Source organism: Myripristis murdjan, chromosome 1 (genome assembly GCF_902150065.1).
Source record: "Myripristis murdjan chromosome 1, fMyrMur1.1, whole genome shotgun sequence".
Classification (NCBI taxonomy): domain Eukaryota; kingdom Metazoa; phylum Chordata; class Actinopteri; order Holocentriformes; family Holocentridae; genus Myripristis; species Myripristis murdjan.
The window spans coordinates 1586342-1614322 of record NC_043980.1 but is presented as its reverse complement, the minus strand read 5'-3'; the positions used below and the strand labels follow the sequence as shown (position 1 = coordinate 1614322).

The 27981-nt window shown below is 44.5% G+C and overlaps 1 protein-coding gene across 1 annotated transcript; it reads left to right on the top strand.

Annotated features, from left to right (window-relative positions):
* Positions 1–76: 76 nt before the first annotated feature.
* LOC115357020 (NLR family CARD domain-containing protein 3-like) lies at positions 77–27981 on the top strand. Its single transcript, XM_030048350.1, has 12 exons — positions 77–157; positions 261–374; positions 588–666; positions 932–1044; positions 1084–1160; positions 1555–3346; positions 3449–3622; positions 23919–24092; positions 24247–24420; positions 24592–24638; positions 26066–26581; positions 27956–27981. The coding sequence occupies exons 1-12, from the start codon at positions 93–95 to the stop codon at positions 27979–27981; spliced, it is 3351 nt and encodes a 1116-aa protein (XP_029904210.1). The 5' UTR covers positions 77–92.

Below are 27981 nucleotides of genomic sequence, written 5' to 3'. Positions count from 1 at the left end.
TGGATGTGTGTGAGGAGAGAGAGGAGGGGCTCCCTGCCTCTAAGAGACCTAGACCTGGACCTGGACCTGGACCTGAGCCCAGCTGTGTGTCCATGAAGAGTGACCGGTCTATGAATAAACCTTTTCAATTTAAAGATAGAGATGCTTCTGAGAATACGTAAGTCATTATTATCTGAGTATGTTAGTGTTCCTAAGAAAGTAAAACAGTGTTGTTCATAGAGACACAGATCCCTTCACTGTGTTCATGATGTTTCTATCAGGATCCAGCAGGAGAGACCAGACTCCCCTGGACCCAACTGGGTGTCCTTCAAGAGCGACCGGTCTAAGGGTCGACTTATTAATTTCAAAGACTCACAGCCCACTGCTGATGATGGGTAATTATTTAAAGATCCAGAATGGGTTGGGCCCCTCAGACTCTGTTGACTGAGTTTCCTCTTTCAAAACATCACATCCAATAATCAGAGCAGCTTCTAACATGGAGTTCATTTTGTGTTTCTGCCAGGATTCATCCTGACAGAGCACAGCCCCTTTAATCAAGTGTGTGTGTGTGTGTGTGTGTGTGTGTGTGTGGTGGGTGTCCTCCTCAGAGTCCAGCAGCAGAGCTCAGAGGTTCCCAGTGGTCAGTCTGCCCAGGAGCATCAAACACACCTGGCCTCCATATTTCTGGTGTGTAAATGCAGCGATATGACACCAGAGCGAGTGCTGTTCTACTGAACATCAGCTCTCATGGAACGCCTCTTGTCCAATCAGATTGCTCCACTGGCACTAACTGCTGTAGAGTGAACAACAAGGTCCAAACTGAGCAGCAGCTCAGCTCATAATCATCTCCATGCTGCACTTTGGACTTTCAGGCTCTTCAACCTGGATCTGATTTTGTGTTTTGGGTCCAAATTTCAAAATGGAACTTGAATTCTTGATTTTTCTGTTGCAGCTGCTGGAGGAGAACATCAACACCTTTGTGAAGAAGGAGCTGAAAAACCTGCAGAGGTCTCTGAGTCCAGATTACCCAGAATGCTCAGAGAGGCAGAGGGAGGATAAGGAGGTGTTGGACGGTGAGGAGGAAGAGCAGAGGAGGAGCAGCAGGGAGGCTTTTCTGCAGATCACACTGCACCTCCTGAGGAGAATGAAGCAGGAGGAGCTGGCTGAGCGTCTGTGGAGCAGTAAGAGGCTTTAACTCCTTTAACAGGATGGAGAGGAGGAATGATGGGAAAACTGAATGTTTGCATTTGGAACCTCTGCTGGAAATACAGACATTTCTAAAACAAGAGCTCGGCAATCCCAGATTGGAAGGGAAATGAGCACAATCCTCATGGAGAACCTGGTTAAAGTGTTGATTTGTTCATATTTGTGTAAAATGCTGAACACAAAGTTGACATGGAAAATGTTGCCTTTCACATTTGGCTGCAGACAGTCAGGACTGGTTTTTCCACCAGCAGCTATGAGCTAAATGGATGCCATGCAGCCACATCTCAGATACATTTACCAGCAAATATTCACATTTCTCTCATTAATGTGACATTCACTGACTGATGTTTTTATTGTTTGTTCATTCAGAAACTGCGGCTGCAGCGTGCCAACGTGAACTCAGATCTAAGCTGAAGAAGAAGTGTGAGTGTGTGTTTGAGGGGATTGCTAAAGCAGGAAACCCAACACTTCTGAATCAGATCTACACAGAGCTGTACATCACAGAGGGAGGGAATGGAGAGCTCAATGAGGAACATGAGGTCAGATGGATTGAAACAGCAGCCAGGAAACAAGCCACACCAGAAACATCAATCAGATGTGAGGACATCTTTAAACCTTTACCTGGAAGAGATGGACCAATCAGAACAGTGATGACAAAGGGAGTGGCTGGCATTGGGAAAACAGTCTTAACACAGAAGTTCACTCTGGACTGGGCTGAACACAAAGCCAACCAGCATGTCCACTTCACATTTCCATTCACTTTCAGAGAGCTGAATCTGCTGAGAGGGAAAACGTTGAGCTTGGTGGAACTTGTTCATCACTTCTTCACTGAGACCAAAGAAGCAGGAATCAGCAGGTTTGAGCAGTTCCAGGTTGTGTTGATCTTTGACGGTCTGGATGAGTGTCGACTTCCTCTGGACTTCAAGAACAACCAGATCCTGACTGATGTTACAGAGTCCACCTCAGTGGACGTTCTGCTGACAAACCTCATCAAGGGGAACCTGCTTCCCTCTTCTCGCCTCTGGATAACCACACGACCCGCAGCGGCCAATCAGATCCCTCCTGAGTGCGTTGGCATAGTGACAGAGGTGAGAGGCTTCACTGACCCACAGAAGGAGGAATACTTCAGGAAGAGATTCAGAGATGAGGAGCAGGCCAGCAGAATCATCTCCCACATCAAGACGTCCCGAAGCCTCCACATCATGTGCCACATCCCAGTCTTCTGCTGGATCACTGCTACAGTTCTAGAGGACGTGTTGAAGACCAGTGAGGGAGGAGATCTGCCCAAGACCCTCACTGAGATGTACATCCACTTCCTGTTGGTTCAATCCAAAGTGCAGAACCTCAAATATCATGGGAAAACTGCGACAGATCCAGTCTGGACTCCAGAGACCAGGAAGATGATCCTGTCACTGGGAAAACTGGCTTTTGAGCAGCTGGAGAAAGGCAACCTGATCTTCTATGAAGCAGACCTGGCAGAGTGTGGCATTGATATTAGAGCAGCCTCAGTGTACTCAGGAGTGTTCACACAGATCTTTAAAGAGGAGCGTGGGCTGTACCAGGACAAGGTTTTCTGCTTCGTCCATCTGAGCCTTCAGGAGTTTCTGGCTGCTCTTTATGTCTTTCTGACCTTCATCAACTCTGGAGTCAATCTGCTGTTCCAACAATCGGCCTCCAGGTGGTCTGCACTATTCAACAAGAAATCTGAACTAAAACTCCTCCTCCAGAGTGCTGTGGACAAGGCCTTACAGAGTCCAGATGGACACCTGGACTTGTTCCTGCGCTTCCTCCTGGGTCTTTCACTGCCGACCAATCAGACTCTCCTACGAGGCCAGACAGGAAGTAGCTCACAGACCAATCAGGAAACAGCTGAGTTCATCAAGGAGAAGATCAGGGAGAATCCCTCTCCAGAGAGAAGCATCAACCTGTTCCACTGTCTGAATGAGCTGAATGAACATTCTCTAGTGGAGGAGATCCAACAGTACCTGAGATCAGGACGTCTCTCCACAGTCCAACTGTCCCCTGCTCAGTGGTCAGCTCTGGTCTTCATCTTACTGTCATCTCAAGAAGATCTGGAGGTCTTTGACCTGAGGAAATACTCTGCTTCAGAGGAGGCTCTTCTGAGGCTGCTGCCAGTGGTCAAAGCCTCCAGGAAATCTGTGTAGGTTCATAGAAAACTGGACATATTAAACACATGATGCTTTCTACTCAAGAGAGAGAATAATGTCAGGTATTGTTTTCTTCATCTCTGATTCCTCCTCAGGCTGAGTGGCTGTAATCTGTCAGAGAGAAGCTGTGCAGCTCTGGCCTCAGCTCTCAGCTCCCAGTCCTCTAGTCTGAGAGAGCTGGATCTGAGTGACAACGATCTGCAGGATTCAGGAGTGAAGCTGCTCTCTGCTGGACTGGAGAGTCCACACTGCAGACTGGAGGCCCTCAGGTCAGGATTCCTCAACCTGTTCAACACATGACCAGTTCAGTCCTGATTTCCATGCAGCTTCATGTCACTGAACACATTCCTAAGCTGTGTAGGTTTTTGTGAAAACACAAAGCAGATGATGTGGTGGACTGATTGTGTTTGTGATGGTGTGCAGGCTGTCAGGCTGTCTGCTCACACAGGAAGGCTGTGCTTCTCTGGCCTCAGCTCTGAGCTCCAACCCCTCCCATCTGAGAGAGCTGGACCTGAGCTACAATCATCCAGGAGACTCAGGAGTGAAGCTGCTCTCTGCTGGACTGGAGGATCCAACCTGGACACTGGAGGCTCTCAGGTATGGAGAGACACACACAATGTCTTACAGAGGGCTGAGGAGTATTGTTTCATGTTGAATCGTGGATATGACTTAGACTTAGACTTTCTTAATTGTCATTGCACAAAAAAACACAGCAGTGAGATTTTTGGCAACGAAATGTCGTTGCTTGGCTTCCGGATTACAACAGAGATGGGTCTATATAACTAGTGTTAAAAAACAAGAGCTAAAATAATAATGAGTGCAATTGAGAATAACTAGATAAAACAGAATGTAAACAACAGACTAAACAGTGTAAACAACTGAATAAACAGTGTAAATAATACTGAGTGCAATTGAGAATAACTAGATAAAACAGAATGTAAACAACAGACTAAACAGTGTAAACAACTGAATAAACAGTGTAAATAATACTGAGTGCAATTGAGAATAGCTAGCTAATAGCTGGGGGGGGGAGGTTATTGCACAAATAGGAGGTAATTAATTCTCCTCATCCCAGGGGTGTTTCCCGGGACTGGGCTACACACCCTGGGCCTGAAGAAACCATACCTCCATAAAGATATATTGCACAGAAATGTATTGTCCATATGAAAAGTTATTTGGCATTGAGCAGTCTGATGGCCAGGGGGAAGTAACTGTTTCTGAGTCTGGCTGTTCTGCAGCGGATGCTGCGGAACCGTCTGCCAGACGCCAGGCGGGAGAACAGTCCATGCTGGGGGTGGGTGGGGTCAGAGAGGACCCGGTGGGCTCTGGATAGGCAGCGGCTGTCTGCTACGTCCTGGATGGGGGGGAGCAGGGTCCCGATGATCTTCTCCGCCGTCCTCACCACTCTCTGCAGAGACTTCCAGTCTGAGGCCCTGCAGCTCCCAGACCAGACGGAGATGCAGCTGGTCAGCAGGCTCTCGATGGTCCCTCTGTAGAAGGTGGTTAGGATGGGAGGGGGGAGGGAGGCTCTTCTCATCCGCCGCAGGAAGTGCAGGCACTGCTGTGCCTTTTTCGCCAGGGAGGAGGTGTGGAGTGACCAGCCGAGGTTGTCTGTGATATGCACCCCTAGTCCACGATGATCTCCTTAGTTTTGTCGACATTCAGGACCAGGTTGTTCCCTTTACACCAGTCCACAAGATGTTGCACTTCCTCCCTGTAAGCCAGTTCGTTGTCGTCCTGGATGAGGCCCACAACTGTTGTGTTGTGACGTGGTCTGCTAAATCCTTCATAGGGAAGGTTATTTACTGCCCATGTTTGCATCCTCAAAGAGAATCTGCTGCTCTGACTCTGCTTCTTCCTCCAGGGTGGACCATGGTGGAGAGCAGAGGTTGAAACCAGGCCTGAGGAAGTGTAAGTGTGGATTTAGTTTGATTCATCCACACAAAACCTTCAGCTGTTTAGATGGTGCAGCTGCAGTTTCTGCTCTTTGTTCTCAGCTGCTTTTACCTGCTGAACCAAACACAAACAGATCTGATCCTCCACTGCAAACATGATCACAGTTTCTCCATTAGATTTTTACACATTTCTCTCAAAACAGTTCAATGAGCTAGAAATGAGAAAAGTTAATGTAATTATACAATAAAAAACTGATGCACTGCAATAACCTTTTTCTTTTTTTATAGTGAAGATTATGCATAAAGCATTTTCTGTATGTAGTTTATACCAAGTGAATATAACTTAAAAATAATTCTAACAGAGAAATCTTCACATCTCTATGAGGCAATATATGAAGTGTAAATGTAGTTTAGTTTGTGTATAAATGGCTCTTCCAGATGTAAAGTGAATTTCCACAGCAGTTTGTGAAGTGTGGATGAAGAATAAGAAGAATAAGAATCACTTTATTATTATTGTCATGGTTAACAACAAAATTAGGTGCAATCCTTCAGTGCAGTATAGAAAAACATAATAAATAAAAATAATGAGTCTTAAAAAAACATTCGCTCACACATACACTCCTTCACATTCCAACATTGCAAAGCTGACACAACGTGTCTTCATCAATGAGTTAACAAATCAATAATCAAAGTGTTAATAAATCATCAGATAATAACCACAGCAGGTCTGTTGTGTCTTGTTCTCTCCATCAGATTCCTGTGAACTCAAACTGGACACAAACACAGCAAACAGACGCCTCGTCCTGTCTGAGGACAACAGGAAGGCGACAAGAGTGGAAGAGGAGCAGCCATATCCTGATCACCCAGAGAGGTTTGAGGAGTGGTGGCAGATCCTTGGTAGAGATGGTCTGACTGGTCGCTGCTACTGGGAGGTCGAGAGGGAAGGATGGGTTTATATAGCAGTGACTTACAGAGGAATCAGCAGGAGAGGAGACAGTGATGCCTGTGGTCTTGGTTATAATAAAAACTCCTGGAGTCTGGATTGCTCTGATGGAAGATTCACTGCCAGACACAATAAAAGAGAGACACCCATCCCTGCCCCCTCCTCCTCTCACAGAGTGGCAGTGTATCTGGACTGGCCTGCTGGCTCTCTGTCCTTCTATAGCGTCTCCTCTGACACACTGATCCACCTCCACACCTTCAGCAGCACCTTCACTCAGCCTCTGTACCCGGGGTTTGCGGTTTGTCCTGATTCCTCAGTGTCTCTGTGTCGGATCTGAGGAGTGAGAGTCACGTCTTCACACTGCTGATCAGAGACAGCTGTTGACATGACAGTTCACTGCAAAGACTTTTTTATAAACGTATTGAACTATTTCTGAGCAGAAAAAACCCTCAGGAACAATCAGAATCAGAAATACTTTATTGATCCTTGAGGGGAAACTGGGTCAGTTGCAGTTGCTCAACTTCTCAAGAGAAGAATTCAGTTTTAAGAAATATAAAAAACATGTGTCTTAGCAAAAAAAAAAAGATAATGCATCATGTGTAAATATATTCATAAATTTATTTTGTATTTTGTCTTGTTTGTACTCCATATCACAATTGTGGCGAAGAGTTAATAAATAGTTTAGAGTTAATAAATGTTTAAAATCATTTTCTTTTCAAATGTTTGAAAACTGAAAGTGTTTTTCAGTACCAAAGTTTAATAAAGCAGACACTGATGGCACAGTGCCGTGTTTTACCACTTTTTCCAACCAAAAACGCTCTGCTCTGGTTAGAGGGTACTCAAACAGGGTATATGCAGGAATCTTGAAGTTAATTTTAATACCTTTTTAAGACTTTTTCAAGACCTTGTCAATATTTTTTAATACCTCACCGCCACTTCAAGTTGTAACCATTTACATCAGTGATATTTTGAACTGAACAGTTTTGGTTTGTGATAAAGACTGTAGGCCACTGTGCTCCTGCTTGAAGTGTGGTGCTAACCCGAATCGTGTGATGTACCCAGTTTTGTCCTTGCCACAAGTGAACGACTTCGCTAAATCCGAATCTGGAAATATAACCTTGAAAACTTCATCCAACAACAACGGAGTACTTTTTACCACGGATCTTTTCTAGCACAGAGGAGATATGTTAAAGTAGAAGTAGAAGGAGTAGATGTTAAATTATTATTTGTTTTAAAAATGCAAATTACTTATCAAACAGACCTAACAATTCAGCTACCAATGAATGAGCAGTAGTATGAGTGTGATAACATAGATTGAAAAATGGGCCGAAGTGATACCTCGTCTCTGAATAGACAAGCTAAGCCAGTGTGCTGCTGTTAGCCAGTCAAAATAGAGCAGAGTGGCAACTCTTTGCTTTGTTACACAATCTATGTCAGTGCGCTGCTGTAGCTGGAAAGTTTCTCTGCCTTTTGGACTCATACTGTGCCGGTGCAGCTGTTGTAATGTTTTTTCTTGGTGATCCAGGTGTAAAACATTACAGAGAGAGATAGAACAGCTGACTGAACCACGGTGTATGGTTTCAACATACAGCGGGAACGGTAATGTGACTTTTATTCAGTCATATATGTTTATATCACTGTACAACGCTGCACATTACGTGGCGTTTATTTTACTGTATTTTACACCAGGCGTTACAAGGCTGCACACTTGCATGTAGATTAGCCTGCTTATTAAGATGATTAGAGATTGACATAAAACACCCTTTTTAACAGCAGGAAGCCCTCTTATCACAGTCTTCCATAAGATACAACGCTGCACATTATGCGTTATGCTTGTTAATGACAGCAGTTAAAGCAGTTATGAATGATCTCTGTATCAGGAGGTAGTGAAGAGTATCAATACTCATCTCAGTAACGTTACTTATCACGTTTCTCATTTTTAGTTTTCTAGATCAGTGTTTCTGGGGGTACGCGTACCTATGGGGGGTACTTGGAGGAACTCCAGGGGGTATAGGCCTACTTGAGATTTTTTAAAATGATAGAACGAGTAAATCCGACCGAGCAATCTGATTGGACAATCAGACGTTTAGAATGTGTTCAAATGAGCATGACAGCATGGCTAGCCGTGCTCTTATGAAAAATACCTCACCACAGAAAATATTACTCCGCCTACATCTTATTTTCCGAGTCTGTGTGGTTTCCATGGTTCCTAGGGCCTTGCTAGGCGGTTGCTATGGTGTTCTGGATGGTTGCTAGGGCCTTGATAGGTTGTTTCTATGGTGTCCCTGATGGTTGCTAGGATGTTGCTAGGCAGTTGCTATGGTGTTCTGGGTGGTTGCTAGGGTTTTTCTGTGGTGTTACTGATGGTTGCTAGGGTGTTGCTAGGCAATTGCTATGGTGTTTTGGGCGGTTGCTAGGGCGTTGCTAGGTGGTTGCTAGGGTCGTTACGGTGGCTGCTATGGGGTTGCTAGGGTGTTTGGGGTCATTGCTATAGACTTCCAGTAGTGTCTGGGGTCAGTGCTGGGATGCATTGGCTGCACTAATGAAATGCCTCAGAAGATTCAGCACCACGGACAGTACCTGCTGAGGCAGATTCAGCACCACGGACAGTACCTGCTGAGGCAGATTCAGCACCACGGACAGTACCTGCTGAGGCAGATTCAGCACCATGGACAGTAGGCTTCCTGTCAGATTTTCCACGGAGATGTGCGGCTATGGGCTCTAGTTTCCCGGCGCAGCGCGGGGTGACGCAGTGAGGCGAACCCCGCTCAGAGCTAGTTTCGACCGGCAAAAACGGGAGAGGCGGACAGTTTGCAAGTTTCACAGACCGAGGTGCGCCGAGATGGGAGTGGTGGCGCAGCGGGGGGAGGTGCCGACAGATTCAGCTTGGCGCAGTGACAGTTTCGTGCCAAAAGGCTTCGCCGAGGTGCGCCAAAAGCTCGCCATCTGAAACCACGTCTACTTTCGGCGCAAGGCGGAGCGGAGCCGGCGCAGTGGGAGTTTGGCTGACAGGCGGGCAGTGCAGACACGTAACCAAACCTCACAGGCAGGTTTCCAGATTGTCAGGCACATTAACAATGCAATAAATACCCACAAAAACCACTATTCAATGCTGTAATCTCAATCAGCACATAAATGTATCTCCATATCGACTGTCCTGTCACAACTGATGTCAGACAGTGGCGGTTCTGCCCATGTTGCCGCCCTGGGCGAAATTACTGCCTTGCGCCCTTCCGCTCTAGTTGCGCGCGCGCTCGCGCGGAGCAAGAGCTTCCAAGCGATAACTGCCGCTACCGGTGCCCCTCTGGCGGCTACACGCGCCCCTCCCAGAGCAGGGGCGCCAACACCTGCACAAATACCTTTTTTGGAAAAATACTTTTTATATGGACAAAATCTTGTTTGCATAAAAAAAAGCCACCGGTCAGCATCAGGCGGGCCGGCCACGGCACCGGCTTGATGCCTACAGGTGCCGCGCCCACCCGGTCAGGTCTGCCGGATCTGACAGGTGAGCAGCACACACATACTGCCATCCTCTCATTATAAATCAACTTTTGTTCATACGCGGCTGCAGCAGCACAGCAGACAATGACACTGACAACATGGTTGATTATTGACTGCGCAATGCGGCCATTCGCCGGTAATTGCGGCATCAGGCGAGCCTACCTACTGGTTTATATGCAAGCACAATACATGTGTATTTGCTTAGACCCCAATATTAGACGAGGGCGTTTTTTCAGGGCATTTTCAGTGGAAAAAATATTGTCTTATATTCAGATGAATACGGTAATAGAAAACTGCTTTGCAGCGAGGATGATTTTTTTTTTTTTTTTTGCGCTCATGCCGCCCCCCACGTGACATGAAAATATGCCGCCCCGGGCGGCTGCCCGCTTCGCCCGTGCCTAAAACCGCTACTGATGTCAGATCAAAGGAGATTGGCACCGTTTGGCAGCGTAAAGGAAACCCAACCTGATCACCTGTCAGTCAAACATGTGTCCAGTACGGTGATGTCTTTTTTCCAGTCATGGTGTCTGGCGCTGCTCGTGTTAACTACACAGTTCTTCTTCCATATATATAAATATTCCACTCTGGGTTTCCGTTATCCGGTAATCACCGGACTATGACTGGTAAAATCTGCCGAAGTCCGGTCATTTTTAAATGTCCGGTGAAAATATGCCCTCTAAGCACAATTTGGATTTTATTAAAACCGTCAATCTCCACGTAATTTTATTTATTTTTTTTTTAAGAGAGAGAGAGAGAGAGAGAGAGAGAGAGAGAGAGAGAGAGAGAGAGAGGTTTTTCTCTGCAGAACCGGATCAAAACAGAGCAGCGAAGTCGCCTGGGGGAGAACAAGGTCACAAGACTGATGCGCAGTGCAAGTTGCAGAGAGACACTTGAGACTTTTGATTTTAATTCAACTGCTGAATTAAGTTTTTATTGCATCTATTTGATTTCAAGGTGGCAGCACGCAGCGTTATTAAAATAGTATGAGCCATTTTTTTCTTTTCTTTTTTTTTGCAAATTGTAGTTGCAATTGTTTGCACTTGTATGCAATGTTCATGTTAAAAGAGCACAGGCTTGTGCAATATTCATTTATTTATTTTAGAAGTTACGCATGTGAGTCAATTGTGAGTCATTTTATTTGATATAGCCTACTTTTCAATTTAAAAAAATACACTACAAATTGACGTGCCTTGATATCATTCTTATATAGCCTGCATATAATTTTAAGCTCAATAAATTCAGATAATATTTGACCGGAATTTCAAACATTTGTCCGGTAAATTGAAAACCTGCCGGTCACATTGTCCGGTGCCATTATTATTATTTTTTTTTTTTTTTTCTAGCGGAAACCCTGATTCCACACAAATGTAAAATGTAAAATGCATCAGTTCCTTGCCAGTCTCTGGGCGTTTAGAACAGCGAATATAAAAACTTTCATGAACCGGATTTTGTTTTAATCTCTAGTGTGTTGTTGCATCAGTGATGGAGTCGAAAGTTGCAAAACAAACATGTATTTATATGAATATGGCGAGGATTATCCTTTGAGGTAAAAACATTCATTAAAAATGGGGGCTTCACAGTTAAATTTATATTTGCTCGTAATAATCAATAACTTTAACAGATGGTGACAGAGCTGGAAAAAGAGAGATGCGAGGCAGGTAGGTAATGGAAAGAAAGGGGACTGAGGAAGACGAATGTGAGGATAGATGCATGGATGGATGGATGGGTGGATAGATGGATGGCAGGCAGCTCCAGCACATTCCAGCAGCCAAGACTGGCCTCACTGTTCTGAGTGTGTGTTGCTGCTGCTCTCTCCCTCCATGTCAGTTGGGTAAACGTTCTTTACACCTTCGCGCAGCGGATTTTAAAGGCGAGGACAGGTTTAAAGTGGTTTAAAGTGAATCGGCTGTGTCAAACCCACTCCACGCCTTCTCTCCTCCCTTACGCCAGCAGGAGGAACGGCGGAGTACTTGCACCACCAAGCACGGCGTGCCAAACTTGCAAAATCCACCTGGCCACACCCAGTTGGCGAAGCGCATCTGCTCTACGCCCTCGCCTCGCCGGGTCTGCGAAACTAGAGCCCTATAACTTTGTTCTTGTTATTAATGCGTTAATGTTATCAGTTATTAATTAGCCTATTAATCATTATTAATTTGTTTAGTCTTTATGAGTTTCCTAGGCCATTGATTTAATTAATTTGTCAGTGTGTTTACATCTTTACATTGAAATGAACATTTAATAAATCAACATATCTGTGAAAACTGTCGTCTTTATTTCAGAGGTAAATTGCTAACAGCCTGAAAAGGTGATTCTATAACTCTGTTCAGCCTTAATGTGACTGCTTACTGTCCTTACTTTTGCTGCTTAGCCACATTAATCGGAGCTGACGTTAAATTGGAGTGACACACCCCCAGCTGAAATAAAACATCTGCCGGTGAGTTTAAGAAAAGACAGATGTTTGTTGTGGCGCCGACACTGGAAAGCAGTAGCCTGTATTTAAATATAACTGTTCATATAAGTTGGTTGTAGATTAAAAAAAAAAAAAAGCTGTGCTGCTGAGTTGTTCTTACTGCACCTATTAGATTAAAAATGACTGAGAAGTCGGCAGAAGTATAACTATCAGTCCATGAAAAAAAAAATTCCAGCGGATATTCTAGTTCCAACATGATTGAGCTAGCAGAGCAGTTTTGTGTTGCTGTGTGTGGGATTTATTCAGTTTTGGGGAATCACGATGTCTAGAAAACATGATAAGCCCAAGTTGGCTGCTGACAAGGACTAGTTACCGTCAGATCTCATGGATTTCCACTGAAACGGAGAGAATAAGAGCAAAAAAAATTATATTTAGAGAGCGAAATGCCCACAGTATGAATACATTTTGATTATACATTTCATTTTGTTGGTAATAGTTGTATAATCGCATTATTACACTCGAGGGTGTGCTTGACCGTCTCGTGTAATAATGCTTAATAAAAACAGTGATGACGCCAACATGGCCTGTATCATGTATGACAGAGCGCTTCACATTCACCTGCTGCATCTCAACAGGGTTTACTCAACAGTGACGTCAATCAACAGATTCACCTGTATCTGTCAACAACACAGGATTTGCAGCATTTGAAAAATAAAGAACAATAATGAACAATACAATCAGCAAAATATCCATTTCTAAACTTGCACACGTTCGCGTTTTCATTTCACACTTCCGTCTTCAAATCACGCCAGGGTGGTGGATATCGCAGATTGAAACGTAAATTGTGACAAGTTGTGAGGCAATTAGTCTAACTGCTGTAAACATATAAATACCGTGGTGACACTCGTGCGTAATGCTGCGCGATGGATGCCTTGGCACTGCTGGAACGTTATGCAAACGGGAGGATCAGGAGGGAACGAGTTTTCAGAGACCATGAAGATTTCCTGGCCCATGATGATTTAGATTCCCTAGAGCAATGCTCTTGGATCTGTGTGCTGAACTGGGTCCAGTATTAGAGAGGCCGACCCACCGGAACCACGCTGTCCCTGTTCAGGTACAGGTGTTAACAACTCTGGGGTTTCTGCCAACCGGCTCTTACCAGCACGAATTGGCCGACAGGTATGTGTTTAATATCTTCAACAATATAATGTTCAACTCTCTGCCGGAAGCCACTTTTGGGAATAATATAATTCTGTGACATTATCTATAGGCAAGCCCGGAGTGGCTAATCGGGAGGACCGGGACAATTCCCGGTGGGCGGGTCTGATGTTTGGGCCTCGAGGGCCGGTGTTCACTTTTTTTATCTTTTATTTTTTTGGGGCCGGTGTTCAGTCATGGCAGTGGGTTGATCACCTATGCTGCTTACCGCTGTCCCTGGGCCGTCTCCGCCTCCGCCTCCACTGGCAGCTTTTTTTTTTTTTTTTTTTTGCAGACGCACCCTGACGTAACACGTCCGTGCACTCGGTCAGTGGTGTTTCAAAGATGGAAAATAGAAAGAGCAAGGGTGCCGCGGAGAAGGCAAGAATTAAAAAGAGGAAAGCTCTGGAAACAGACGCTGCCCAATGTGCTAAAATTGGCAACTTTTTCACTAAAACGAGCTCTCCGTTTGAAACGACAAATGAGGACGATGAAACGGGTAAGGCAACATGTTGAACTTTGCTTGCAAACCACCGTTCAAGTTAATTAATTATCAAGTCAATGAATTGTGTGGCGTTGTGACATATAACATAACGTTATATAATTTAAATAATACTATGATGCGACGCCACATAACTGGGAAACTTTGTCTTGTAGCCCATCAGAGTCAGAAGCAAGATCCAGCACCAAGCACCAGCCATGAGCCCACAAGTCCAGAGTGGGTAGGTAAGATTGCTCATTGAGTGAATATTATTAGAATGAATATAATGAAGAGTATGGTGTAGACCTGCTCTATATGAAAAGTGTCCTGAGATGCTAGATGATTCAGCACTACATTAATGAAACTGACCTGAATTGATCAGAAGGCTTTGTAAAAAGGGGAGATTTGTGCTGAGAATTTTTAAAATGTGATTTGGTGTCAGAAGCAGAGCCAGGAGCCAGTAGTGATGAGGGGATTGCTCCTGTCAGTATGGAAGGAACAGATGAACTTTTGTAACAGAGTGTGTGAACAAGCAAGCATTAGTTCCAATATAACCACTTTCTATGCTCAAACGATAGTAGGTAGTGACCCGTTATATTTTTTGCTATTAATAATAATAGGTCGTGATCTAAACTGGGCCGGTCTGAGGCATAAAACTCCAGGACTGAAAATGAGTCCCACTACGGCCCTGTCTATAGGTCTGGGATATCGCAGCTCTAAGCGCAATAATGCCTGCCGTCTTGGATGGCATTGTTAATGTGACCAGTCGATACATCAGATTTCCCTTCACTGTGGGAGAACAGGCCAACAATAAAAGGCAATTTGCAGCAATGTCCGGTTTTCCAAATGTAATCGGCGCAATGAACTGCACTCATATTGCTATAAGGGCTCCACGTGATGAATATGTGTATGTTAATAGAAAACATGTACATTCTGTTAATTCACAAGTCATGTGACTCCATCATGCGCCTGACAAATTTAGTGTCACGATGGCCTGGCTCCACACATGACTCCTTCATCCTGACACACAGACGTGTAGGGAACAGACTGCAGGCAGGAGCTGTGCGTAATGCCTGGCTTCTTGGTAAGTCAATAAAAAAAATAGACTCTTCCGCTATAACGTGCAGGTGACAGTGGCTACTGGCTCTTCACCCCTTTTCCAAACCCCCAGAGCGCGTTTAAGAAGACAGCAATGAGGCGCAGTTTTCTGCAAGTTCTTTTAATGTGTTTGCTATCTCAGACATAACTTCACACATATTAGTCATAACTGTTCTAATTTCTTTAAGTTCGTCAGCTGTGGCACTCATTGCACTAATCGTGTTCCTCTGATTTTGCAGAACAGTGTCGGTCAGCACCCGGCCACTGGCAACCGCACCATGCGCTCAGGGCGCACCGGTGCTGGGGACAGCCGGATCCTCTGTGCCTATGGCCTCCTCGCCCGGACTCTCCTCACTGGGACCCCCCTCGCCTGGACTCTCCTCACTGGGACCCCCCTCGCCACCTGCCGACTCAGGCTGAAGACCTGAGGACACCAAGACACAACACATTAGCCCACTGTGCTTTTACGTCTAAAATGATTAGTTCATGTAATAAAAATGAAACAGTACTTTACCTGGCTCGTCTGTGGTCTCAGCCAAATCTGTGCCCCCTCCTTCTCTGGCACAATCCGACCTTTTTTTTTTAAACAGCGGTAACAACGTGTTGCCACTCGCAGCACTTCCTCTTATTTGTAACACCACGACTGTGGCTGCCAAATAACATTAACTTTCTCCTCTCCGTCTCGCCCACAGGCACCTCGATTTCCGTATCTGTAAAATTCCGTTGTTTCTCCTTCCTCTCCGTGGCTGCCATGATTAACCGTAACACACCTTTGATCAGCTGGCTCATTTAAATATGCATCAACATTCATGAGGTGCTTTGCATTGACCATTTATGTTTGAATGTGGGCGTGTAGTGGGCGGAGGTTGAGACGGAACCTTGTCGGCAAACTTTCAGGTGCACTGTGATTTAGAAAGGGGGAAATTGGTTGCAGGTCTGGATTTTTTTTTTTTTTTTTTTTTTTTTTTTTTTCGTACGCCATTTTCGGCTTTGGGGCGTACGTACACTTTTAGTATGAATCCTACGCAATGTTTTATAAATGAGGCCCCTGATCTGTGGCTCTGATTTCAGAATCAGTTTTATTGGCCAAGTATGCGTTCACATACAAGGAATCTGACTCCGGTAAACTTTAAACTCTCAGTGCAAATAGAAAAAGTGAACAATCCAAATTTGAACGTAAAGAGGCTGATCTGATTTCTTCTTCCATATGTAAATATTCACAACAACCAATTATATTTAAGGCAGAGAGAGCGAAGTTTTCCAGTCTGTTTTTAACAAGGAATGGGGAGAGGGCAGCAGATTTAGGAGCTGGCTTGTTCAGATTCAAATGGACGGTGATTCATGAGAAATATTTCTCAGCTGTTTACAGTGTTGGCATGGAGGACAAGAAGCTCTGGAATGAGAACACCTCAAAACTGTGGATTTCAAAGCCATTTGTAAAAGTTCAGAAGCCTGCTGTTCACTTTGATATTCTCTGGATGGATGAAAAGGATTGAGAGAACTTCCATTCCTGTCCACCCGGTGGCGCTCACGCTCCATAAACAGAATGTGAAAGTGAAAGCAGAGCCTGGTGCTGCTTTGAACGGGCCGTGCTGCTCCCTCTGTGCTGAAAGTTGAGATTGTCCATGTTGCTGCTGTGAAGCAGCTGGACTCCACTGGACTGGCCGCTCTCCCTGCAGCTCAGGACAAGTCCTTCATCCTGAGCAGCCCCTTCATGTCTCTGACAGCTTCTACGCTCTCAGCTGGGATGTGGCTCTGACGTTTCCACACTGTGACACTGAAGTCATGAGGAAGTGACTGCAGCCTCGGAGCAACAGGAGAAGCAGCGGCGTCTTCTCTCTCTGGGTTTCCTCTCCACATGAAGCTGGAAAGTCTCTTGGATTTGATGTGGATGTGATTCAGCAGGTAAAGACCCGACCAGGGATCAGTACAGATGTTTGGTGAACTGGCTCCTTCACTGTGTGTCAGAACTGGAGGACTGAGAGCAGACTGGGAGCAGGAGATGTGGAAAGGCTTTCAAAATGGGATTTCCATGATTCCAGATCTTAATCTTCATTATGTCATGATATTGAATGTTGACTGAGGACAAAATCCGCTTTGTCTAAAATGTTTTACCTGTGTGTTTTACTGGTGTCCAAAGTCTGCGTCAGGTAGATTGTAATCAGGAACAGATCAAAGTTCATTTTTCTGTTATTTATCCACCAAGAGAGGGTGTGCCAGAGGATTCAAAGTCCTCTGTAGATGAAGCTGCTCAGTGGGTTTGATGTAAAGGGCGGCTGCTCTGAGTGTTACGTCCACTCTGTATATGTGACATGGTGCTGACAGGAAGACAGCACACATCCTGTCATGGAAAGCTTGTTGTCATCAATCAGCCGCTGTGTTTGTGTCAAGGTGTCGGCTCGGCTATGGATGTATGTGAGGAGAGAGAGGAGGGGCTCCCTGCCTCTAAGAGACCTGGACCTGGACCTGGACCTGGACCTGGACCTGGACTTGAGCCCAGCTGTGTGTTCATGAAGAGTGACCGGTCTATGGATAAACGTATTCAATTTAAAGATAGAGATGCTTCTGAGAATACGTAAGTCATTATTATCTGAGTATGTTAGTGTTGCTAAGAAAGTAAAACAGTGTTGTTCATAGAGACACAGATCCCTTCACTGTGTTCATGATGTTTCTATCAGGATCCAGCAGGAGAGACCAGACTCCCCTGGACCCAGCTGTGTGTCCTTCAAGAGCGACCGATCTATGGGTCGACTTTATAACTTCAAAGACACACAGCCCTCTGCTGATGATGGGTAATTATTTAAAGATCCAGAATCAGTTCAGACTCTGTTGACTGAGTTTCCTCTTTCAAAACATCACATCCAATAATCAGAGCAGCTTCTAACATGGAGTTCATTTTGTGTTTCTTCCAGGATTTATCCTGACAGAGCACAACACCTTTAATCACGTGTGTGTGTGTGTGTGTGTGTGTGTGTGTGTGTCCTCCTCAGAGTCCAGCAGCAGAGCTCAGAGGTTCCCAGTGGTCAGTCTGCCCAGGAGCATCAAACACACCTGGCCTCCATATTTCTGGTGTGTAAATGCAGCGATATGACCAACACACACTGATTCTTGGCTTCAAAGACGTCACGCTGTGGGTGGTGGTTCATAGATCCTGGAAGTGCAAATTTAATCGATATTCTGAAAAATGGTTCGGATTATGAGCCATAACGTAACTTACCACGAGCTATGAGGTTGTGTAACGATGGCGTGTGCTTCTGCCGAGTCCACAAGTCCTGTATAATATCAAGTTTATTTTAAGAAAACACGTTTTATTTGCGATGTCATATCACGGAGAAGCACTACATTACCCATAATCCTAATCAGAGACGTGTCTGATTTGACAATCTTAATCAATAAAGTACATGAAAGTTGTCAAATCTTCTTAAAAGATTATAACATGCTGATATGTTAAGCCACTGAACACCACCCATTCAGTCAGCGAAACACAGTGGGTGGAAAAACCATGGAAACACATCAAAAATAGCACTAAAGATTCATTTTTTTAGTTTATTTTTATTTTTCATAGGCTAACACATCTTTACTCGTGATATAAACATAGGCTACATGTTAAGGTTATACTTTTGCTGTTGAAAAACTACTGTATGTATGTTTTCGAACCCTAATTTCAAAAGTTTTACCCTAACCCGGAAGAGGGCTACCAGAACTACAAACTTTGCAGAGTTGCAACACACAGAGGTGTCCTGCACCATAGCTTTTGTAGTTCTAACATGTTTTGTCTATTATATGAATTTGTGATCACTAATTTTGCAGTCTTATTCAAAGTTTTTGGGATTTGGGCTCATAATCCGAGCTATTTTTCAGTATCAGTATCGATTAAATTTCGAGAATCGGTGTGTCCAGCACGGATCCTTGTTGACTTTCAGTGGGCACTGTTTGTGTGGTGACCACACGGAATTAAAACCATAGAAATCTGTGATTAAATCAGGTTCCACAATGTGTTATTAAGAGGTGGTGCTCATTTCATGGCTTTCTGTGAGATCATGTTGGGCAGACTCTATTACCACGTTATATGGCGCAGAAAACGTCACGTTACCATGACAACAAAGAGTTAGTTGACGCCCCAAATGCTTCCCATGACACGTTGTGGGAGTCCTATGTAAATCTGTCGGGTTCCCCAACTCGTCGAAAACTGACGAGAAAGGGGTACCTAATGAGTCAGTATGTGACGCTAAGGGACCCTGACCATTCGTCAGGCTGTTGACGCATTGGGAGTGAGGATGTGTTGATATGACACCAGAGCGAGTGCTGTTCTACTGAACATCAGCTCTCATGGAACGCCTCTTGTCCAATCAGATTGCTCCACTGGCACTAACTGTTGTGTAATGAACAACAAGGTCCAAACTGAGCAGCAGCTCAGCTCATAATCGTCTCCATGCTGCACTTTGGACTTTCAGGCTCTTCAACCTGGATCTGATTTTGTGTTTTGGGTCCAAATTTGAAAATGGAACTTGAATTCTTTGATTTTTCTGTTGCAGCTGCTGGAGGAGAACATCAACACCTTTGTGAAGGAGGAGCTGAAAAACCTGCAGAGCTCTCTGAGTCCAGATTACCCAGAATGCTCAGAGAGGCAGAGGGAGGATGAGGAGGTGTTGGACGCTGAGGAGGAAGAGCAGAGGAGGAGCAGCAGGGAGGCTTTTCTGCAGATCACACTGCACCTCCTGAGGAGAATGAAGCAGGAGGAGCTGGCTGAGCGTCTGAGGAGCAGTAAGAGGCTTTTAACTCCTTTAACAGGATGGAAAGGAGGAATGATGGGAAAACTGAATGTTTGCATTTGTAACCTCTGCTGGAAATACAGACATTTCTAAAACAAGAGCTCAGCAATCCCAGATTGGAAGGGAAATGAGCACAATCCTCATGGAGAACCTGGTTAAAGTGTTGATTTGTTCATATTTGTGTAAAATGCTGAACACAAAGTTGACATGTAAAATGTTGCCTTTCACATTTGGCTGCAGACAGTCAGGACTGGTTTTTCCACCAGCAGCTATGAGCTAAATGGATGCCATGCAGCCACAACTCAGATACATTTACCAGCAAATATTCACATTTCTCTCATTAATGTGACATTCACTTTTTTTTTCTTTTTTTTTATTCACCCTTTAGTGCATACATGCAACTAATAACGACAACTACAACAACAAACCTACATACATTTGTGAATTTCCCAGTTTGGGATCAATAAAGTATACCTATCTATCTATCTATACAGTAGCGACAGCAATAGCGACAGTGGCAGTAACAACAAAGAACAAAAACATGAACCAACCATGTGAGCAGGGAACAGGTAAAACAAAACACAACAAAAACAAACAAAACAAATAAATAAATAAACAAACAAACAAAAAGAAAAGAATTTCAGGTGGATTACAGGATGGGTTTTGTTTGGTGTTACTGGTTCTTCCTGTCAATATGCCCACAATCATGTACATTTAAAATCCCCATTTTTTTTTTCCTTCCCTTCTCCTCCTGCCCTCCTCCTCGGTCCTCGGCTACATGCCTGTGTGGCATCAACTCACCGGCAACAGTGGAATTGAGCTGAGAATTGTTGAGTATATGTTATTGAATAGTTCGATTTGGTGATTTTGTAGAGCTGACTGTCTTTCAATTGATATGTGTTGTGTTAATAGATCAAGCTATTGTGAAATATTGACCTTTTTTCTGCTTTTCCAGTTTAGTAATATTGTTTTCTTGGCAACAGTTAGGGCTACAAGCAGGGGTGTTATGATTTGTTTTGACTGTGTATTAAGTGAATCTAGATTGCCGAGTATACATATGGAGGGAGATAGTGGGATGTTGCAGCCAATGAATTGGGATAGTGTGGTGGTTACTTCTTTCCATAAATGCTGAATTAGTGGGCAGAGCCAGAGTGCATGGAGATAGTCATCTGTTGTGTTGAGTGTGCAATGAGTGCATATGTCTGAACCAGTTAATCCCATTAAATGCATTTTATGCTGTGTAATGTGTGTTCTGTGGATAATCTTGTATTGTATTAGTGTAATGTTGGTGTTCCTGGACATACTAAAGATGTTATTGCAGATGTTATTCCAAAATTGGTGATTGGTGTTGATGTTGGGGTCTTTTTCCCATTTGTTTATTGGAATATGATGTGTATCGTCATTGGAGGATATAAGTTTGTACAGTTTTGAGAGTGGTTTGTTTGATTTTGAGATTTTGTTGATACTGTCCAGTAGTGGCGGTTGTTCCAGGTGGGTGTTTGAGATGTCTATTTTTGTCTCAATTGTGTTTTTTAATTGGATATATTGTAAAAATTGTTGTTTCTCAATGCCATATTTGTCAATGAATTGTTGGAATGATAATAGAATATTACGGTCAAAAATGTGGTGTAGGTGTGTGATTCCTTTTTCTTTCCATTTGGTGTTCATTAGAAGGGATTTCTTTGCAGTGAGGTCTGGGTTGTTCCATATGGGTGTTTGGGTGGTGGGTGAAAATGTGGTGTTTTTTATTTTATTGATTTTCCACCAAGCTGTCAGAGTTGTGGTGATTGCAATGTTATTGAAGCAGTGTTTGATTATGTCACTGATAAATGATAGGTCTGTAATTGATATGTCTTGGCATTCTGTTTGTTCTATGTCAATCCATGGGTGGTGGTGATGGGTTGCATGGATCCATTTAATGAGGTGTTGTATCTGATTTGCCAAGTAGTAGTGATGAAAATTTGGTGCTTCTAAGCCTCCTTGATGTTTGGATTGCTGCAATGTGGCAAGTTTGATTCTGGGTTTTTCATTTTTCCAATAGAACGTTGTTGTTAGTGAGTCAAGTGTGTTAAACCATTTTGCTGTAGGTTGGATTGGGATCATTGTGAATAAGTAGTTAATTTTTGGTAATATCATCATCTTGATTGTGGCTATGCGTCCTATAATTGAGAGTGGTAGTGTCATCCTTCGGTTTAAGTCATCTTGTATTGTTTGTAGAAGTGGAGTAAAGTTCAGGTGGAACAACTCTGTGACATTCACTTACTGATGTTTTTGTTGTTTGTTCATCCAGAAACTGCGGCTGCAGGGTGCCAACGTGAACTGAGATCTAAGCTGAAGAAGAAGTGTGAGTGTGTGTTTGAGGGGATTGCTAAAGCAGGAAACCCAACACTTCTGAATCAGATCTACACAGAGCTGTACATCACAGAGGGAGGGAGTGGAGAGCTCAATGAGGAACATGAGGTCAGATGGATTGAAACAGCAGCCAGGAAACCAGACAGACCAGAAACACCAATCACATGTGAGGACATCTTTAAACCTTTACCTGGAAGAGATGGACCAATCAGAGCAGTGATGACAAAGGGAGTGGCTGGCATTGGGAAAACAGTCTTAACACAGAAGTTCACTCTGGACTGGGCTGAACACAAAGCCAACCAGCATGTCCACTTCACATTTCCATTCACTTTCAGAGAGCTGAATCTGCTGAGAGGGAAAAAGTTCAGCTTGGTGGAACTTGTTCATCACTTCTTCACTGAGACCAAAGAAGCAGGAATCAGCAGGTTTGAGCAGTTCCAGGTTGTGTTGATCTTTGACGGTCTGGATGAGTGTCGACTTCCTCTGGACTTCAACAACAACCAGATCCTGACTGATGTTACAGAGTCCACCTCAGTGGACGTTCTGCTGACAAACCTCATCAAGGGGAACCTGCTTCCCTCTGCTCGCCTCTGGATAACCACACGACCCGCAGCGGCCAATCAGATCCCTCCTGAGTGCGTTGGCATGGTGACAGAGGTGAGAGGCTTCACTGACCCACAGAAGGAGGAATACTTCAGGAAGAGATTCAGAGATGAGGAGCAGGCCAGCAGAATCATCTCCCACATCAAGACATCACGAAGCCTCCACATCATGTGCCACATCCCAGTCTTCTGCTGGATCACTGCTACAGTTCTGGAGGATGTGTTGAAAACCAGTGAGGGAGGAGACCTGCCCAAGACCCTGACTGAGATGTACATCCACTTCCTGCTGGTTCAGTCCAAAGTGCAGAACATCAAGTATCATGGGAGAGCTGAGACAGATCCACACTGGACTCCAGAGACCAGGGAGATGATCCTGTCTCTGGGAAAACTGGCTTTTGAGCAGCTGGAGAAAGGCAACCTGATCCTCTATGAAACAGACCTGGCAGAGTGTGGCATTGATATCAGAGCAGCCTCAGTGTACTCAGGAGTGTTCACACAGATCTTTAAAGAGGAGCGTGGGCTGTACCAGGACAAGGTTTTCTGCTTCGTCCATCTGAGCCTTCAGGAGTTTCTGGCTGCTCTTTATGTCTTTCTGGCCTTCATCAAGTCTGGAGTCAATCTGCTGTTACAACAACCAGCTTCCAGGTGGTCTTCACTCTTCAACAAGAAATCTGAACTAAAACCCCTCCTCCAGAGTGCTGTGGACAAGGCCTTACAGAGTCCAAATGGACACCTGGACTTGTTCCTGCGCTTCTTCCTGGGTCTTTCACTGCTGACCAATCAGACTCTCCTACAAGGCCTGATGACACAGACAGGAAGTGGCTCACAGACCAATCAGGAAACAGTCCAGTACATCAAGGAGAAGATCAGGGAGAATCCCTCTCCAGAGAGAAGCATCAACCTGTTCCACTGTCTGAATGAGCTGAATGACCATTCTCTAGTGGAGGAGATCCAACAGTACCTGAGATCAGGACGTTTCTCCACAGAGGAACTGTCCCCTGCTCAGTGGTCAGCTCTGGTCTTCATCTTACTGTCATCTCAAGAAGATCTGGAGGTGTTTGACCTGAAGAAATACTCTGCTTCAGAGGAGGCTCTTCTGAGGCTGCTGCCAGTGGTCAAAGCCTCCAGGAAATCTGTGTAGGTTCATAGAAAACTGGACATATTAAACACATGATGCTTTCTACTTTTGTGAACCAGTCTTCCTCTCACCCAACTTTACATACAGAATATTTAAACACTGACTGTCAGAGCTCATATATGAATCACATTAGATACTAGAGACTAACATTTCCATGTCCATATATCTTTCCTCAGGCTGAGTGGCTGTAATCTGTCAGAGAGAAGCTGTGCAGCTCTGGCCTCAGTTCTCAGCTCCCAGTCCTCTAGTCTGAGAGAGCTGGACCTGAGTCACAACAATCTGCAGGATTCAGGAGTGAAGCGTCTCTCTGCTGGACTGGAGAGTCCACACTGCAGACTGGAGGCTCTCAGGTCAGGATTCCTCAACCTGCTCAACACATGACCAGTTCAGTCCTGATTTCCATGCAGCTTCATGTCACTCAACACATTCCTAAGCTGTGTAGGTTTTTGTGAAAACACAAAGCAGATGATGTGGTGGACTGATTGTGTTTGTGATGGTGTGCAGGCTGTCAGGCTGTCTGCTCACACAGGAAGGCTGTGCTTCTCTGGCCTCAGCTCTGAGCTCCAACCCCTCCCATCTGAGAGAGCTGGACCTGAGCTACAATCATCCAGGAGACTCAGGAGTGAAGCTGCTCTCTGCTGGACTGGAGGATCCAACCTGCAGACTGGAGGCTCTCAGGTATGGAGAGACACACACAATGTCTTCTAGAGGGCTGAGGAGTATTGTTTCATGTTGAATGGTGGATATGAGTGACGTGGTCTGCTAAATCCTTCATAGGGAAGGTTATTTACTGCCCATGTTTCCATCCTGAAAGAGAATCTGCTGCTCTGACTCTGTTTCTTCCTCCAGGGTGGACCATGGTGGAGAGCAGTGGTTGAAACCAGGACTGAGGAAGTGTAAGTGTGGATTTAATTTGATTCATCAACACAAAGCCTTCATCTGTTTAGATGGTGCAGCTGCAGTTTCTGCTCTTTGTTCTCAGCTGCTTTTACCTGCTGAACCAAACACAAACAGATCTGATGCTCCACTGCAAACATGATCACAGTTTCTCCATTAGATTTTTACACATTTCTCTCAAAACAGTTCAAGGTGCTAGAAATGAGTCAAATTTCATGTAATTATACAATCAAAAACTGATGCACTGCAATAACTTTTTTTGTATTTTTTTTTCTTTTCTTTTGTTTTGTTTTTGTTAGATTATGCATGAAACATTTTGTGTATGAAGGTTATACCAAGTGAACATAACTTGAAAATAATTATAACAGAGACATCTTCACATCTCTATAACGCCACACATGAAGTGCAAATGTAGTTTAGTGTGTAAATGGCTCTTCCAGATGTGAAGTGAATTTCCACAGCAGTTTGTGACGTCCATTCATTCAGATCCTGCTGTGAACGAAGAGGACGGCTGACAAAACGGGCTCTAGTTTCCTGGCGCAGTGAGGCGAACCCGCGCAGAGCGAGAGGCGGACGGTTTGCAAGTTTCGCAGATGGAGGTGCACCGAGATGGGAGTGGTGGTGCAGCAGGGGGAGGTGCCGACAGGTTCAGCTTGGCGCAGTGACAGTTTCGTGCCAAAAGGCTTTGCCGAGGTGCGCCAAAAGCTCGCCAACTGAAACTACATCTACTTTCTGCGCAAGGTGGAGTGGAGCCGGCGCAGTGGAAGTTTGGCTGCCTGGCGCACATCACCAAAACCTCACAATCAGCACAAACAGTGCCAATCTCCTTTGATCTGACACCAGCTGTGACGAGACAGTTGATATGGAGATATATGTATGTGCTGATTGTGATCGTAGCATTGAATAGTGTTTTTTGTCGGTATTTATTGCATTGTTCATGTGTCTGACATTCCGGAAGCCTGCCTGTGAGGTTTTGGTAACGTATCCACACTGCGCGCCGGTATCTGCTCCGCGCCTGTCTCCTGAGCTCCGCTCTGCCTGCAGCAGCAGACCTCCATGTCAGCTGTGTAAACTATCATTACGCCTTCACGCAGCGCATTTTAAAGGCGAGGACAGGGGCTCATTTGATTGGTTACATGTGAATCGGCTGTGTCAAACCCACTCCACGCCTTCTCTCCTCCCTTGCACCGGTAGGAGGGATGGCGGAGTACTTGCGCCACCGAGAACGGCGTGCCAAACTTGGAAAATCCGCCTGGCCACACCCAGTTGGCGAAGTGCATCTGCGCTATGCCCCCACCTCGCCTGGTCTGCGAAACTAGAGCCCAACGTGTCATCATCAATGAGTTAATAAATCAATAATCAAACTGTGAATCAATCAGCAGATAATAACCACAGCAGGTCTGTTGTGTCTTGTTCTCTCCATCAGATTCCTGTGAACTCAAACTGGACACAAACACAGCACACAGACGCCTGGTCCTGTCTGACGACAACAGGAAGGTGACAGCAGTGGAAAAGAAGAAGCCATATCCTGATCACCCAGAGAGGTTTGACTACTGGGAACAGATCCTGTGTAGTGATGGTCTGACTGGTCGCTGCTACTGGGAGGTCGAGTGGGAAGGATGGGTCTATATCACAGTGACTTACAGAGGAATCAGAAGGAGAGGAGACAGTTATGACTCTGCGCTTGGATATAATGAAAACTCCTGGAGTCTGACCTGCTCTGATGGAAGTTTCACTGCCTGGCACAATAACAGAACAACAGTCATCCCTGCCCCCTCCTCCTCTAACAGAGTGGCAGTGTATCTGGACTGGCCTGCTGGCTCTCTGTCCTTCTACAGCGTCTCCTCTGACACACTGATCCACCTCCACACCTTCAGCAGCACCTTCACTGAACCTCTGTACCCGGGGTTTTGGGTTTCATATGGTTCCTCAGTGTCTCTGTGTCAGATCTGAGGAGTGAGAGTCACGTCTTCACACTGCTGATCAGATACAGCTGCTGACATGACAGTTCACTGCAACGACATTTTTATAAACTTACTGAACTATTTACAAGCAGAAAAAAAACCCTCAGGAACAATCAGAATCAGAATCAGAAATACTTTATTGATCCCTGAGGGGAAACTGGGTCAGTTGCAGTTGCTCAACTTCTAAAGAGAAGAATTCAATTATAAGAAATTTAAAAACATGTGCCTTAGCATTTGTTAAAAAAAAAAAAAAAAAGATTGTGCATCATGTGTAAATGTGTGCATTAATCCTCCAAAATATTCCAGCAGTAAAGACATACATGCATCATGTGGTTGACATCAGCTGTGGTAACAGACTAAGCCTGACTGGGAAAGACTCGTCTTTTTTTTCCACAAAGGAGTGATGTGACATGGAAACTGCTGCCAGTTTCTCCTGCTGACAGTTACCTCTGAAACTGTCAAGGTAAATAACATCCCTTAACTTATTTCTGACCAAAAGAAATGAAAAACGTCTTTTTAGAAGCAGCACAGGCACAATAAAAGCACAGAACATCACAACAGAAGCCTCCCTGACGTCAGCCAAAGCCTCCAGGCAGGGCTCCAGACTAACTTTTCCACAGGTAGCACTGCTGCCACCTAGCTTTTCATTTAGTAGCACCAAAAGAAATTAGGTAGCACCATATTTTTCTTTGTATAGCATGTTATTAATGCATGACCTTATCATGTTGATGAAATTTAAAGATTAATAATGACCCAAACTTGTCTGCAAAATATTTTAATTTGAACTTTACGTTTCTCTGCAGCAGCAGTACAAAATAGATCATCTTCTTCATATAAACAAAACATAAAAATGAAAGTAGGGATGTCCCGATCATGTTTTTTTGCCCCCGAGTCCGAATCATTTGATTTTGAATATCTACCGATACCGAGTCCCGATCCAATACTTCTATAAAACCACGAAATGATATGTTATTAATGATTGAACAAAAATGACATAATTATTTCACCTGAGGGTTGACAGAGTACTTTTTACTGTAACAATATGTTAAATTATTATTTGTTTTAAAAATGTAAATTGCTTATCAAACAGACCTAACATTTCAGCTACCAATGAATGAGCAGTAGTATGCCTGTGATAACATAGATCGAAAAATAAGCTGAAGTGATACCTCTTCTCTGAATAGACAAGCTAAGCCAGTGTGCTGCTGTTAGTCAGTGAAAATAGAGCGGAGTGGCAACTCTTCACTTTGTTACACAATCTATGTCAGTGCGCTGCTGTAGCTGGAGAGTTTCTTTGCCTTTTCGATTCGGTTTCTAAGTCCAAAATTCTCTTGTCGCTTCTCTATTTTCAGACCCTCCAGCATCAACAGCCTCCTGA

Bases quoted from the DNA above. Each gene is read 5' to 3' on its own strand.
- LOC115357020 (XM_030048350.1), top strand. From the start codon at position 93: ATGAAGAGTGACCGGTCTATGAATAAACCTTTTCAATTTAAAGATAGA. The intron at 375-587 runs GTAATTATTTAA...TGTCCTCCTCAG, and splicing joins CAGCCCACTGCTGATGATGG to AGTCCAGCAGCAGAGCTCAG. The intron at 1,045-1,083 runs GTTGGACGGTGA...GAGGAGCAGCAG, and splicing joins CAGAGGGAGGATAAGGAGGT to GGAGGCTTTTCTGCAGATCA.